The 15,201-nt window shown below is 39.0% G+C and overlaps 4 protein-coding genes across 5 annotated transcripts; 2 read left to right on the top strand and 2 right to left on the bottom strand.

The window, feature by feature from the left end:
* The first annotated feature begins 25 nt into the window (after positions 1 to 25).
* On the top strand, positions 26 to 3,170 carry LOC110848582 (carbonyl reductase [NADPH] 2). 2 transcript variants are annotated; one of them, XM_022095828.2, is made up of 6 exons: positions 26 to 654; positions 732 to 832; positions 906 to 1,953; positions 2,026 to 2,278; positions 2,366 to 2,471; positions 2,536 to 3,170. In XM_022095828.2, exons 3-6 carry the CDS (start codon positions 1,896 to 1,898, stop codon positions 2,884 to 2,886), a joined length of 768 nt encoding a protein of 255 aa, XP_021951520.1. In that variant the 5' UTR covers positions 26 to 654; positions 732 to 832; positions 906 to 1,895; the 3' UTR covers positions 2,887 to 3,170. The 2 variants fall into 2 exon arrangements, with proteins under 2 accessions (XP_021951520.1, XP_035706539.1); XM_035850646.1 differs by lacking the exons at positions 2,026 to 2,278; positions 2,366 to 2,471; positions 2,536 to 3,170 and having other exon boundaries at positions 906 to 1,397.
* Positions 3,171 to 3,255: 85 nt separating this feature from the next.
* On the top strand, positions 3,256 to 4,512 carry LOC110848584 (L-xylulose reductase). The gene is made up of 4 exons (XM_022095829.2): positions 3,256 to 3,355; positions 3,414 to 3,666; positions 3,738 to 3,843; positions 3,908 to 4,512. The coding sequence occupies exons 1-4, from the start codon at positions 3,298 to 3,300 to the stop codon at positions 4,256 to 4,258; spliced, it is 768 nt and encodes a 255-aa protein (XP_021951521.1). The 5' UTR covers positions 3,256 to 3,297; the 3' UTR covers positions 4,259 to 4,512.
* On the bottom strand, positions 4,413 to 7,708 carry LOC118435167. Its single transcript, XM_035850645.1, has 2 exons — positions 4,916 to 7,708; positions 4,413 to 4,837 (listed from the first exon to the last, which is right to left on the bottom strand). The coding sequence occupies exons 1-2, from the start codon at positions 7,359 to 7,361 to the stop codon at positions 4,650 to 4,652; spliced, it is 2,634 nt and encodes an 877-aa protein (XP_035706538.1). The 5' UTR covers positions 7,362 to 7,708; the 3' UTR covers positions 4,413 to 4,649.
* A 3,923-nt stretch (positions 7,709 to 11,631) lies between these two features.
* LOC110849047 (kinesin-like protein KIF3A) lies at positions 11,632 to 15,072 on the bottom strand. The gene is made up of 5 exons (XM_022096421.2): positions 14,528 to 15,072; positions 13,405 to 14,459; positions 12,536 to 13,307; positions 12,187 to 12,463; positions 11,632 to 12,101 (listed from the first exon to the last, which is right to left on the bottom strand). The coding sequence occupies exons 1-5, from the start codon at positions 14,537 to 14,539 to the stop codon at positions 11,839 to 11,841; spliced, it is 2,379 nt and encodes a 792-aa protein (XP_021952113.2). The 5' UTR covers positions 14,540 to 15,072; the 3' UTR covers positions 11,632 to 11,838.
* Positions 15,073 to 15,201: the final 129 nt, after the last annotated feature.

Raw genomic sequence — 15,201 nt, 5'->3', positions numbered from 1 at the left:
TAGCAACGCAGGCACAACAAACGGGTAGCGAGCCTGATTTTAGTGCAGTTGACGGTCATAAAAGTTGATACCACAATTTTAACACCTATTACTATTTAGTATTACTAATAAAATCTTATAAATATGTCATCCACTGAAGAAATTCCACCCCCCTCACGACCCCAATCATCTCACACCAATAAGTCTCACAAATTAAACATGTTATCCTCCTCTTCCAACCTACGCGACACTTTATCCACCTTTGGAGACGACCTCGTTCGAGTCAAAGATTCAAATTTCCTCTACTTTGAAGGAATTCAGGCCACATCCTCCGATATTTCTGGTCAGCAACGCTCTCAAATTCAGTTTGAACGCGTCCCCTCGGCTGAAGTGGGGGTCAAATCGAGTCGTTGGAGGAAGGCGATTGTTGCTGGTCTTTTTACTACGCCAAAGACCAACTCGAAACGTAAAGATTCGGATTTGAGGAATAAAAACGAGGATGATGAGGACGATAATTATTCGGGGTTTATTAGTGTCGAACCCCCGTTCTGGGGGGTAGGTCAGAAAACTCGAGAGAAAATTTCAATGCTTTCACTTCAGTTGGTGTTGCATGAGTTGGCATGTTTTTCGAGTTGCGTTCTTTTGGGCTATCTGTCCTTCCATGTCATTAAAGGGGTATGAAAAAATAGTACTTTTTACTAAAAACTACGTACCTAATTCGAATTTATATTTAAACCGGTCCAATTTTCCAGAGCACTTGGAATGGCGACGATTCCAACTGGATTTTCAATCGGAGTTACGAATCCATTGGCATACTTTTAATAGGATTGACAACTCTGGGTTTTTTAATTAGGTAATTTATACACACATTTTTAGAAAAATTCTTATAATTTCATAAATATTTTCACTGCCTTATATTTTTTCAGAATTGATACAACCGACTCCGGAAGTTTACTGACCAGCCCATTCCACATCCTTCCCACTGTTCTAATCGTGGTGCCAATTTATTTGGTGAAAGCGTGGGAACTGCAGCGTGAAGAGTGCTTTCAATACTTGAGAATGAGAGACGAATTCAAGAAACATGTTCATCTCACGCAAAATTGCGAATATTACGAGCAGAAACTTAACGAAACCAGCACAAATAATAATAATAATAGTGCAAAAAGTAAGGAATGGTTAGATGTGTCTGTTCTCGTCATGAATATAATTCCAATCATTGTTTGCTTCATTGTCTCGATTTATCTCTTCTCGTTTAGAAATAGGTTTTACTTGATTGAGAAATTTGGAAATTCCAAGAATTATAGATGAGTATGTAAATTTTTTTTGACAAGTACGAGTTGCTGAAAGTTGCATGCTATACATAAATAAATTAATTGAAACAGACCGGTTAATTAAAAAAAACTGTTACGAAATCACAATTTTTTCACGCAATCTCACGACCTTGATTTAACAAGTTTACATTAACAATGAGCATGAGAATTTATTTTCAACCTGTCTGAGAGTGGCATTGCAATAATACGTATAACGTGCGTGACCTTAACATGATAACAGCTTTTACATTTAACTTAATAGGCATGCTGGAAGATATGCATAGTAAATAAAGAAATGCACCGATTAAATGTGAACCTTTAATTTATATATGTAGGTATAGTTTAAAGTTTGCATTTATAATAATCTAGTACTGTTTGTAGGTAGTTTGTGCAAATTAAACTTGACCATTCTCCATTGGCGAGACGAGTTATTCGTCACGAATTTGGATTAATAGGTTTTATATTGGATTAAATCAAGATATAATTGTTTCATTTATTTGTGTATCAGCTTATCAGTGTATTCAAGCAGTTAGAAGTTACAGAAATCGCCAGTTGCACAAAATTCTTTGTTTGTGCATTGACTTTTTCCGAACTACTTAAAAAATTATGCCATTTAAAGAATTATTTGTTGGTAAACGTGTCCTCGTCACTGGAGCTGGTCGAGGTAACAAGAAAAATTCAAATTATTTTAATACGAATAACACAAATTATCCGAATTTTAAAAATCATAATTTAGGTTTAGGACGCGCTTTAGTGAAACGTCTGCATAGTTATGGAGCCCAAGTTATCGCCTTATCCAGGACGGAAAGCCATTTGAAAACTTTGCAAGCCGAACTTCCAGGACTAGAAATAGTTTGCGTCGACTTAGGAGACTGGGAAAAGGCCCGTGAAGTAATCGGACAATTAGACGTCGTGGATATTTTAGTTAATAATGCTGCCCTCATATTAGTTAAGGGAATTATGTCGACCTCATCCGAAGAATTTGATAGGTTTGCTTATAAAAATTTAAATATATTTAACCCATTCATACCAAATAATGCCACCTTTAAAAAAATGTCGTGCTAACTATTTTACAGTTTGATCAACGTAAACTTAAAATCCGTAATGAATACGTGCCAACTCGTCGCAGCGAAAATGATCGCTGCTGGAAAATCTGGATCAATCGTGAACGTTTCGAGTATTGTGAGTCCATTTCTTCTGAATTTTCATGTCATCAAATAAAGCCTAATTTACCCACTTTGTCCAGGCGGGTACCCAACCCTCCCCGTATAACGGTCTTTACTGTGTCACTAAAGCCGCTCTGGAAATGATGTCGAAATGTTTAGCTGTGGAGCTGGGTTCTAAAAAGATTCGTGTCAACACATTCGCTCCGGCAGGGATTGAAACCGACATGCTTCAAGAGTTGGCTTCCGGTACGGACAATCTTGTCCAGAAGGAGGGAACGTTTAAAGCTTTTTTGAAGTTCAGGACTCCCACCCAGACCGCGCACATGCCGACGGACGAGTGTATTAACACCATGCTGTTTCTAATGTCGGACTTAACAACACAAATCACGGGACATAACTTGACGATTGATGGGGGTTACTTGTGCACGTGATTTAAAAAATCAGGAATAAAAATCATAGTACTAACATCGGCTAGTAACATGATCACACCATCCGTATTATTTCATCCGTGTTCGTGTCAACGAGAACTCAATGTCAACCGGTTTGAAAAATAAGTAATGTGTGCTAATAATTATTTTAAATCCTTCTATAATCCTTAATCCTAATCCTAAAACTGGTTAAGATTACATAAGTGATGAAAATGATTGACAAGTTGAAATGAAAAAGTTGTTTTTCTTCGTTATTAGTGTTATTACAATAAAAAATACGGATTATACACTAGATCTCATTGGCTTTTTTATGCTAGAATAATAGTTACATAATAGGACAATAATTCCTTGTAAAACGGGAATAAAAGAGTTTGTCCGCCTCTAGAAATTCAGTTACCAGTTGTACTTTTCACCATGTCACTGGAAGGTTCATTTCGTGGTAAACGTGTCCTCGTCACGGGAGCAGGTCGAGGTAACTCTATTTTTAAAAGTTTCTGGTAAAACCAAATGCTATTATAATTTTTGCCTAGGGATCGGCCGAGCCGTAGTGAAACGTCTCCACAGCTATGGGGCAATTGTCATTGCAACGAGCAGAAATCCTGAAAATTTAAAAACCCTGAAAGTCGAATGTCCCAGAATTGAGACGATTGTTGCAGACTTGCAAAATTGGGAGGAAACCAGATCCGCCTTTGATAAATTAGAACCTGTCGATTGTCTCCTGAACAATGCTGGGCTTGGGGCAGTAAAATCCTTGATGACCTCTACACTCGAGGAATTTAATCAGTTTGTAAACTTTGATTTTATGTACATATATTGTTAAACACATATAAAACAAGTATTCGATTTTTTTTCAGAATGTTTCAAATAAACGTAACCGGAACTTGGAGCATAACACAATTAATCGCACAAAAGATGGTCAACGCTGAAAAAGGGGGCTCAATCTGTTTCATTTCGTCAATTGTAAGTATTTCAGCACCGATTAAAAGAATGATAAAATTTCAAAAAAATTATATATCTCATTCAGTGCGGCGGCAAACCTTTTCCTCTCTTTGGAGCCTATTGCATGACCAAATCGGCCCTGGAAATGATGGCAAATTGCCTCGCTGTGGAATTAGGACCAAAAAAGATTCGCGTCAATGTCGTCCGTCCTGCCTGTGTCGATACCGACATGTTAAATGTTGCTGAAACCGGGGTGGGGATGACTGTTGGAGTGGGGGATGCATTTCAGGCGTTCATGACGTCGAGAACGCCGTATCCCGGATACCACATGGAAATGGAATATTTGGTCAATCTGATTCTGTTCTCATTGTCAGATTTGTCCCCGCAAGTGACCGGGACCGTCATGACGATTGATGGTGGATTTCAGCTTTCTTAAGTAATCAATGGTGATTTGCACTATTACATATTTGATTATTTTTAGCAGGGTTGGTTTATTCATAAGTAAATAGGTACACATTAAAATTAACTGACTTATATAAGAGAATTGCATGCAGATTTCATATATGTTGATTGTTTGTCACTGTTTTGGCTTATGTAAGTTAATAATACTTTATAAATGCATCATTTACATTGATTGACACTGCACGTTATTATCAAACAGAATAAAAAATAATTAAGGTTCAGGATAAATAATTATTAATTGACTGCGATATATATATGTAAATATGTATAATGATTAACTTTAAATATATTGGTTGCATATTATGTATAATATAATTGAGTTGAGTTGGTTATGCAAGTATTACAAGTAATTGTAGTTCATTTAACTAATTACTGAAGGCCCTGACCCCGTGGCCTCTCAAGTGTTCGGGATACTCATCCGTGGGAAACAGGTTTCGGCACACGTGACATTGAATCGTATTTTGCAGCATTTTGCAAAAGAGATGATTTTTGATTTCCTGGTCTGACTTTAACGTCTCGAGGCATCTCTTGCACATGTAGGTCATTACACGTTCTAAATAAAAAAAGATCAAATAGAGGACTAATAGTTAATAATTATTGAATTAAATTGAAAGTTAGTTAGGCGACTTACTGTCCAAGAGGACGATATGATCGTATCCCGACACGTCAGTAATACCTCCGACAGATTTTGGCCTTTGTGGAACATCAACCGTTGTGCGATTTAGATTTCCGAACCGTTGCTGCAACAGGAGGCGTTGATCTTGATCACTTCGTCGTCGTGGGAGTGTCATTTCGGACAGCTTGGGTTTTCCGACTTGACCCTTGTTCCCATCTCCAGTAGTCGATCCTTTCCCAATTGAGGATAAGTCCTTATCATTCACCTTCTCCACGCAGTCCACAATCATAACTTCCTCAGAAGGATCGGCTGCTGCCACGATCGGTTTCAGAATTGAGCTTGGTTGCAGTTCCTTCTTTGGGGACGGTGGCGTTGTTGGCACTGACGAAGACGACAACGCTGGTTTCATCAGCTCCTTAATAATCGTAGAGGATTCCTTGAGCATTTCATTTTTCAAGCTCTCAGTAATTACGTAGGGTCTCTTCTGTTCAACGTGTAGCGTTTTCCCAATTTGAGCCAGTCCCACGTCCGAATTAGTCGTGGGATAAGTCTTCTTTTGAGCCGGCGTCACCATCGATGTTGGGGGTTTCCAACCACCACTCGATTCATTATGTTGATGATGACCTTGGCCGTAAGTATAGCTGAAGTTTTGAAGTTTCTCCAGCTCTGCGGCAAACCCTGATGCCGTCGTTTTTGTTGATGGTGAATTGTTATACGCAGACGGGGGAGGATGATGCATCCTTGTCGACTGGGGGCCATTACTACTTTGATAAGTGGGGTATACGTGCTGTTGTGGGGTGTTGTGATGGGGGTGGTAACCGTCCGCCTCGTATAAGCCATGCTGACCTCGTGTGACATTAGGGTTACTGCTATTCTGCTGCTGCTGCTGCTGCCAGTTTGAGGAGGATGGTGGCGACTGATGATATCCGTAGGTCGCGACTCCCACTGAGATTTGAGGTTTTCCATAGTAGCCGTTTCCTCCTCCGGCATGAGCAGCGTGGGCGGCGTGAGATGGAAAATTGTAGTCAGAGCTGTCCATCCCAGTCGCATAGTTGGCATAGTCGTCCCAACCCCCACCGCCACCAAGGCCGAGGATATGGTGTTGATAATCCCAATACTTTTTGAGCTTCTCATAATGCTCTAACGCTGCTCGAGGTGATCCTGCCGAGGGGGAATGAGACTGCATTTTCTGCTTAAAGTTAGGCTTCGATTTTGGGACTAGAGCCGATACGGTTTTAGTATTTTGTGGGTGCGGAATCTTCGTTATTGTCGCGGACGATGCCAGTGACGATGTGAGATTGGGATGCTGTAATTGTTGATGGGTTGGTTTAATGTATTTGAACGACTTGAGATGACTGTTGAGTTGTTGGTCGATAAAATCTGTGGTATGATTTCCGGGCTGTTGTTGCTGATGAATCATCAAATTTGGGTGGGAATGGGTGCTTGAGTAAGGCTTCATTTCAATCACGGGTATTTTGCAGTCGACTGGTTGACCTCGTCCTCGTTGCATTTGCATTACATTGTTCGTCGGAGTGACGTCCATTTGTCCGTTGGACCATTTGTTCGGCGTGTTGCTGCCAGATCTTCCGCTGTTCGTCCACGGCGGCGGTGGAGACGTGTCGTGTTGTCTGATTGACCTCATCATTGCTCCTCCTCCATCCCCACCATCTGTCAAAGTAGCGACGGGATAGAACGGATATTGATGATAGGCACGATCCTGATAAGCCGAATGATGTCGCTGCTGTTGTTCCAATAAGCTGTTGCCGTGTAGCTGAATCCTATTGTTATTATTATTTTCATGCTTCTGAATGATAGATCCAGCCCCCATGAAATTATTCCGGTCTCCACCACCACCTCCTTGACCCTTGTGAAACGTGAGCTTAAGATTGTTCTGTTCCATAAGCAGTATTTCTTGGTCTCCTTCCTCATACTCCCCACCGCGACCTTTGATCAGCTCATCGAACCGCATCGGTCCAGGGACGCGTCCTTCAAAGAGTGTCCTCCGATTGAGCACGTTACTATTATTACTACCTTCCGCTGAGGATGCGATTGCATTATGATGATAAGCTCGTGCCCCTTGTGGCTTATAAGTCATGCCAAAGTTTCCATTGCCGGGATGCACGTTCCCGTTTTCGAAACCGACCTGCATCTTGAAACTGGTATTTGTAACTTCACAATTGGAAAAGTAATGTCTCCCCAACTCTTTCTTGCAGCAATCAAATGGACAATTTGTCACAGTACTGCTATTAATAGAATTTGACGACGATGGCGATGCACCCAATAAGTTTTGACAACTTTCACCTTCATCAATAACTCTGCTGCTGCTATTGTCGTCACCAGCACCACTGCATTCCTTGCTGGCCTTCAGTTGCTGCACAAAGTCTCGAATTGGACAAAATTTTACAGGATATGCCAACAGTCGTTGAATCCTTTGTTGAAAATCGAGTGAACTATTAGCCATGCCTTTTCAAATAGTACTGCCCCCTCCTCATCCTGTGGACGGAAAAGTTTTAGAGAAAAGTTTCACAATCAGAGGATTATACATAATTCGGGACAAACACAATACATACACTGACCCATTGAAGCCACCAAATTCCGGGTTTTATGCCCCAACTACTTTCTCCCGTAATGACTATTATCGTGGCCCGGTGGGTTTGTTTGCTGCCTGTCAACCAGCATGTAAGCGAGTGGTAAAGGTGGTAGTGCCATGTAGAAAGTTATCCATACGTGTACTTTCCTCTCTCCCTCCTGGTTCATAATAACTCGCCAAGAAAGGTATTTAGTAACGGCTTTTTCCACTGTTGCACGCTCTCTCTCTGCTGCTAATATTCTCGGAAATATAATGACATAAAATACACACTCATCCTTTTGTATCGACTGTGGAGAAGGTGTAATAATTTGGAATTTACTAGAGCAACATTGGTCTATGTACCTATGGACGGATGGATCCATGTAAATGTATGTGCGTACCTAGAATAGCGTAACCGAGTATTTATCTGTAATTGCTTTTTGTTTCGGGGATTATTTTGGAACCGATTATGAATAAATGGGCCATGTTTATATGCATAGTTCATCGATTATAGATGTGCGTAATTCATTACAGATTATAATTATTGTACGGACATTTATAGTGAAGCTAAGCCATCATCCCCTGTTCCTGGCTGGACAATTAATGGAAATCGAACCATTTCAAGCAAAGACGGATGGGTTAGAAATTCCCGATATTAATATAAATATACGCTCAGTGCCCCAATTATTCTTGGTTAAATCATGTCAAAGTGTACTTTACCGTAATTGTGATGTTTTTCATGACACATATTATTATTGACATATTTATTACTGTTGTTTCCTAATTGCATACAGTTTCAGGGTTATCAATCGGACGACAGGAAATAATGATAAGTGATGAGTGGGCAACAAAGTGACGTGATGACGTTTATTGTGGGAAGGATGCAGCTTGTCTAAATTGTTATTATTGAAGAGTGACACATTATTTATTACGTCTCATCTGTCTTCTTTGTGAATGGGGTGAATTGTAAGAAAATGAACTCGTATTGTATTGTTGGCCAGATAAGAATACGATCGACCAAAGTTTGCCTTTGTACTGTATTCTTTTCAATCTATATTTCTTTATCAAGGACATCGTAATACATGTACAAACCGGAAATAGTGAAAGTTATCAAGCCAAACTTTTTCTATTTTGGTAATATTTTTATGAACAAAAGTAAGTCTTATCTCAAAAGTAAGTTTCGACTGTTTATTTTTTTATTAATATTTTTTTTCATGGCAAAATATCCATCTATTTCAAATTGCTATTATATATTTTGCAATGCATGCTATTGCCCCCATTTTTATCGCAATTTTCATCCTATTTTCATGCATATGCATGTAACATGAAAATCCTTGGAATGAAAATATATATTTATGAAGACTATTAAACTCTTATATAAGCTACATAACCACTTATATTTAGTCCATGCATAGGAAAACCAACCCTGCCCCCGTATACACTGCCTCCCTCCCTCCCAAAGTCTGTCCCATTTATTTAACGAATTGTCAATAATTTCTTCCACCATCGCAAACCAACAAGAGCCACCACAAAACCGAGCAAACCTTGTTCAACCAATTTTAGCAATTTATCAGCTCGTTTTCATTTGTCTTCATCAACATCAAACCGAATTTTCAATATTTCTATTATCATTCCTCTCTCTCTCCCTCTTTCCTGATAAAGAAAAACATTATTATTGGTTTGTTTAGTCGGTCAGAGTTTATTTAGGTTCAGAACAAAGGCTGCATGAGCTCTTGTCGTTTGTTTGTATGTACATATAAAAAGTCTTCTTATAAAATGTCAATCCAACCATTCACCCATCAATTATTCAGCATTTCATGCTTTGTGTTTTACTGCGGGGCTCCTGGACATTTGGTTAAAATTGAAATGCATGTTTTAGCTCGTTGTTGCTTATTTATTCACATTTCGGTTTTAGTATAGTTATCAAATGCAAGACACGAACGGACGAATAAACGAGCAACAAGTCTTATGTACGAAGGAACGCAATGTTTTTATTTATGCAGTAAATTAATTATTTGTATTGAAGCTCGATTCATATTGAATATTTACATAAATATGACCATGAAATAAGATAAGGCATGAATAAATTCATACATAAATATGTATTTTTATTTGTCTTTTTGTCTGTGGCTTATATAAATGCCAAGTTATGTATGTAGCTACTTACTTATCAAACTAGGTAATTATTTTTGTCGACACTTTTCTCTAATTGTGAAGAAATTCAGAGTTTTCTTGGTATTGTAATGTACTTAAAAATGCCGTACAAAAATAAATTAGGTGGAAAAGTAATTGTTTTCTTGTGATAGAAATGATACGAGTTTATCACACTGCCGAATTTTATTAACTATTTGTATTCATTTCTTAGTAAATACAGTACAAGTTCTTGATGATGAATGTCGTTCATGCATAAATAATGCGATGAAATGACTAAAGTTGTTCGGGTTAAATTTAATGCACCACCGAATAAGCTGAAATTTGCTACAAATTTTAGCTGAATTCGCCACCGGATGAATTTTTTCCAACTTTAGCCTTTTTAGCCACCGATTTAGATGGTGGTTACGACAAATTTAGATGAGCTGCCATCACCATATTTCATGACGATAAAACATGGGTATACATATTTATGTTTATAAAAAAAAATAAAATCACAATAATCTCAATAAATCATGCTGATTTCCTTCTGCATATAATTATGTATGTATATATTTGTATATCAATGACTGGAGTGGGTAGGAGAAGTGACGTATGTATTACCTTTCGGCTGGTCATCACTACTCTCACAGTTGTACTGCAGTTAAAATATATCTATCTGAACAACTTTTTTTTAAACCAAAGAAATGAGGTGTTCGCAAGTTTTTAATTAGACCAGTGATACTGAATCCTCTCTTTCTGAGGAAAATTCTCCCAAATTTTAGAAACGCAAGCCCATTTGCGTCTAATATTCCATTAGAAGAAGGACATCCGACTTAACCGGATTAATCCAATCCGAATCCGACAGGGTAGGATTGGATCGGATTTTTTATGACCCGACCAAATATAAGTCGAATATAAGTCAAATATGAGTCGAATCGGATCAGATTGGATTTTTAAAAACATCGATCCGACTACATTATAGAGAGCAGTAGGATATAGAATTTAATCCGATTAATCCAATCCAATCCGAATCCCCCATGTTCGGATCAGAGTATAAATCTTGTCCGCACCGGCCAATAGCTTGCTCGCACCGCTTATGAGCTGGTGCGAGCAAGAATTATTCACTGGTTCGGATTGGGTCTTTAGGATCCGACCAAGTCGGATCGGATCGGATTGCATTTTTAAAAACATCGAACCGACTACACCCTGGTTTCCTGTGCTAGTAGTGGGGGTCTCTTAAAAAACGGAACTTTTCACCCAACCAGTATTGCCGTTACGGCTGAATAGACATCTAGCAATTTTAGAATTCTGTTGGAAGGCCTGAAAAAGGGCACGAAAGAAAATAATTGGATTAGAAATTCAGAATACACTTTATGATGTTAGACCGGAAGCGTAAGAATCGTAAGGTTGCGAAAGCTAAAAAAGCGCTCATTGTTATTAATTTCACGTGTATTGTTAAAAAAGACGTGTATATAGATGTATTATACTATAAATAAATCATATTATTGTAAATTATATTGTTTTTATAATCCTATAGTCATAAAATATGGTAATGGCAGCTAATCTAAATTTGTGGTAACCACCATCTAAATCGGTGGCTAAAAAGGCTAAAGTTGGAAAAAATTCATCCGGTGGCGATTTCAGCTAAAATTTGTGGCAAATTTCAGCTTATTCGGTGGTGCATTAAATTTACTCGAAGTTGTTCAAATTCCATTATTATAGAACTTTATTACTCGTGGACTAATTTAGTGATTTCCTTTGAATTTAGACGATTTTTGCAACGAGCATAATATTGGGTTTAATAAATGCTAAAACTTATATAAATTTCTCCTTATCTTATACGGACTAATAATTTTGAAGAAATTGATTTTTACTTAAATTGGAGAAGGAGTATAATTTAATTGACCTAAAAATGCCAAAACCTTCTAGAATGAATTGCAATGATAATAAATAAATATGTCTCTTGCAAAATATAAATTGAGATATCTTGATAAAAGAAAAATAAACTTAATAAAAAGTAGTTCTGCAATTTCGTAAGATCACTTTATTAAAGATTTTGTCTTATCTTTTGCTTATCTTATCAGTATTTGTTAATACAGGCTAAATATTACGTATATTTCTATGATTTAATGCACAGCGTATGCATATGGACAGAATGCAAATGATATTTGCGACTTGCAAATTAATAAGGCGATGGATCGAATATGTAGCTCTCAATCTATTATAGAAATCATGGTTAAAATCCCATCCTTGATAACCTCTCCTGCTTATCGCGGTCTCTTTCACTACTCCCAAAATTATTCACACTTGAAGAAGTAGCAGACTTTATTTTTTGCATAGAAGTTGACGGACGGTTTGTGTTTGGTCGGTGTAATTTCGTGTTCGATGAGGAACCACTTTGTTCTTGCTCATGGTAAGAATCGTCTTCAATATTGGTATAAAAATTGGAAAGGTCCACACTCGCAACGTCCAACTTGTGGTGACGATGGTGTTGACCACCTGAAATTCGTTGTCAGAATTATTTTTTATGTACTCTGTAAATTATTGATTTTCAGGAATATTATTAATTAATTTGCATATATACCGCCCACATCTCCCCCAGAATCGCTTCCCCTCGTCATATTATTTCCAGCGTAGGCCACACATTTCAACGTCCACTCGGCCGAGTCGGGCTGCCACTTGACGGATTTTTCAATTAATCTTTGATAAACGGGGGGAATAAAATTGTCTATAATTTGATTGTGGTATTGCAACTCTCGACTAAGTTTGTGCACTTCGTCCACCAAAGCGTCAGTCTCTTCCTGATATTCTAAGCGAAATTGGTCCAATTCATGTTTCTGGGCTTGGTACTTGTACCACGTCTGCGAGGAAATATATATTGAAATTAGATTCGTATATTAAAAATATTTAGCTACTAATTATAATTAACACACCTTTTTAAGCTTCTTGCTCACAGTTAAATTCTGCTCTTGGCAAAATAAAATTTTATTTTCCAGCGTTTTCCGTTCTTCCTCCTGTTTGGCGAGGTGAGACTGAAGTTTTTCTTCCTCCTCTTTTCGAAGACTGATTTCCTTCATGGACCTCAGCAAAAGTTCTTCTTGCTGTTGCGACTTGTCTAAAAGATTTTCGCCACCGACCAAAATTTTGCGTTGTAACGACTTGAGCTTTTGTTGCAAATTTAGCTTTTGGGCTTCAGTCTCCTTCCAAGTCATTACTTTGTCCTTGAGGGCAGTCATTACATGTTTGTGATCCTGAGATTCTGACCCGATCGTGGAACTGAGGAGGGCGTGGTTTTGAAGTTCGCCTTTAATTCCGAGTAAAGCTTCCTCATTTGGGACAGGGATGATGGAGAGGTGGCCCAACTCGCCACCTTCTTCGTCACCTCCTTCGTCATCATCGTCAACGAGGTCGTCATCAGTATTTTGGGGTGCGAGTAGTAAACCTCCAGCCGCCTCAGCATTTGCCAACTCGTCCTCCAACTGCTTTCTTAGTTCTTGGATCTCTTTTTCAAACTGGCGAAGCAGAGCGTCCTTCGGATCCTCGTTGATGACGGCGTGGTTCTTTATGTTCTTGGCACGATTAGCGAATCGTAAAGAACTCACGGTCTCATCGTAGTTGTAATCGGCAGGTCCAACATTTGCAACCATCACGGTTTTAGAGTTTCCTCCGAGCGAATCTTGTAGGAGTCGGGTGAGCTTAGAGTTTCTAAATTTAAGTGAAAGCAAAATATAAAAATTTGATAAGCTTTTCACATTTATTCTGAAAATTTACATCATTAAATGCCATTTTTTGAAATACTGACCTGTACGGAACGTGACTATTGCCCTCTACAAGAGCTGAAATTACATTCCCCAAGTTTGACAGTGACAAATTAATTTTCGTCGCCTCTTTCAATCGATCACCCGTCGCCTGCGTTTTGCTGAGTCGTTCCGACCCCGCTAAATCGACCAGATTAAGCTTCCCCACCCTGAAAGATCTCCCCTCACCCTTTTTCTTCTCCTTATTCCCCCCATCACCCCCACTACCCGCTCCCACCTTGTGATCCATGCTGCATTCGACCGTGATGGTGAAAATGGCGTGCGACCTGGAACTCACTGAGTTCATATTGGTCGATGCCACGGACCTATTTTTATTCCCAATCCCCATAATTCTGTCCATATCGTCAGCATTCCGAACCACAAAGGAAGACAAGTCCTTGACATACACGCCCTTGTCGCGATGCTCCTTCACCTCTAATTTTACAGTGCTCTGCTTCGCCAAGAGGTCGCGGACGTCCTCATTATAAATTTCGAGATATGAACATCTCACCAAGAAGCGTTGGTCTCCCTCAGCTTTCGCAATGTGGGAAAATATCTGGGCGAATGAGTTTGGAATGATGCCCTTCAACTCGGGGACATTGTGGACTCCTTCCATCGTATACGTTTTTCCCGTTCCGGTCTGGCCGTACGCGAATATCGTTCCGTTATAGCCTTGCAACACATTTTCTACGATGGGACGAGCCACCTCGTTGTAAACGTCGGCTTGGGTGCAGGTCGTGGAAAATACGGCGTCAAAGGTGAACGTTTTAGGTGAGTTGGGGTCGCCTTTTGTCGTGGGGTCGGAGGACTCGGTGGGATTTGGATTGTTGACGGAGATCGAGTTGGACTCGGAAATGACGTCCACGATGAGTTTACAGTTCCGCTCGGACTCTTTTCGACTCATGGGACGGCATCGTACGACGACACGAACGTTTTCTGAGGATGCGGGGGAGGATGGAACGGTGAGGTCGGTGGAGGAGGAGGATTTTGCGCTGGGAGTTTTGCTGGTGGTGGATTCGTCCATGATAATATAAGACTTAATCGTGTCGTCCCTGCTATGCTGAAATTTAGACGAGCTTGGATTATGCATATTAATTTAAAAAAATTAATGTATATATGAAAACGTACCAAGGTATTCATGCAAGATTCGACCGTTTTATTATTATTGTACACTTCTTTCCCCCCCAAGTTGAGACAGTTACTGTCAGATTAGTGAATATGGCATGATTTTAATAAGAGTTTGGATTTACTTTAGTGAGTAAATATGTACACTATAATAAGGCTATGGTTAATTGGTTCTGTAGTTATTTATATAATGAGCGTGATTGGAAATTATTATTAAAATGGGGTATAAAATATTTGTAAGAGAAAGTAAAATAAGGCGGAATTGTTCTTATAATGAATATCATGGCAACATTGATGAAACATGTGGAGAGAGATATGCGATCAATACACCGGAAGGGGGTAGAAATACCCGGGTAGTCTGACGAGAATTTTTAAGGTAGCAAAGCTGGTACCCGTTCGTGCAGTAGCCGTAAAACCAGGGAAAATGAGGAAGAGTTTGCATGCATATGCAGGATGCAGATGATTTAACGTGGCATTGTATCACGTGTTTTTTGTTTGAATTGTTGTGTCTCAACTTTCCCTTCCTCTATGTATTCAAATGGCGATTTTGAAAAATGTTCACCGCCTTTCGTTTTTAACAATATGAAGATATTAATGCACCTAAAAATCGGTAATTTTTAGGCTTACATAGTTAGGAGATAAAAATTTTGATTTTTTTCTTCAATGAGGAAATATTT

The sequence above is a fragment of the Folsomia candida genome, unplaced genomic scaffold (genome assembly GCF_002217175.1).
Source record: "Folsomia candida strain VU population unplaced genomic scaffold, ASM221717v1 Fcan01_Sc004, whole genome shotgun sequence".
NCBI classification, from domain to species: domain Eukaryota; kingdom Metazoa; phylum Arthropoda; class Collembola; order Entomobryomorpha; family Isotomidae; genus Folsomia; species Folsomia candida.
This window is presented reverse-complemented; position numbering and strand designations above follow the sequence as displayed.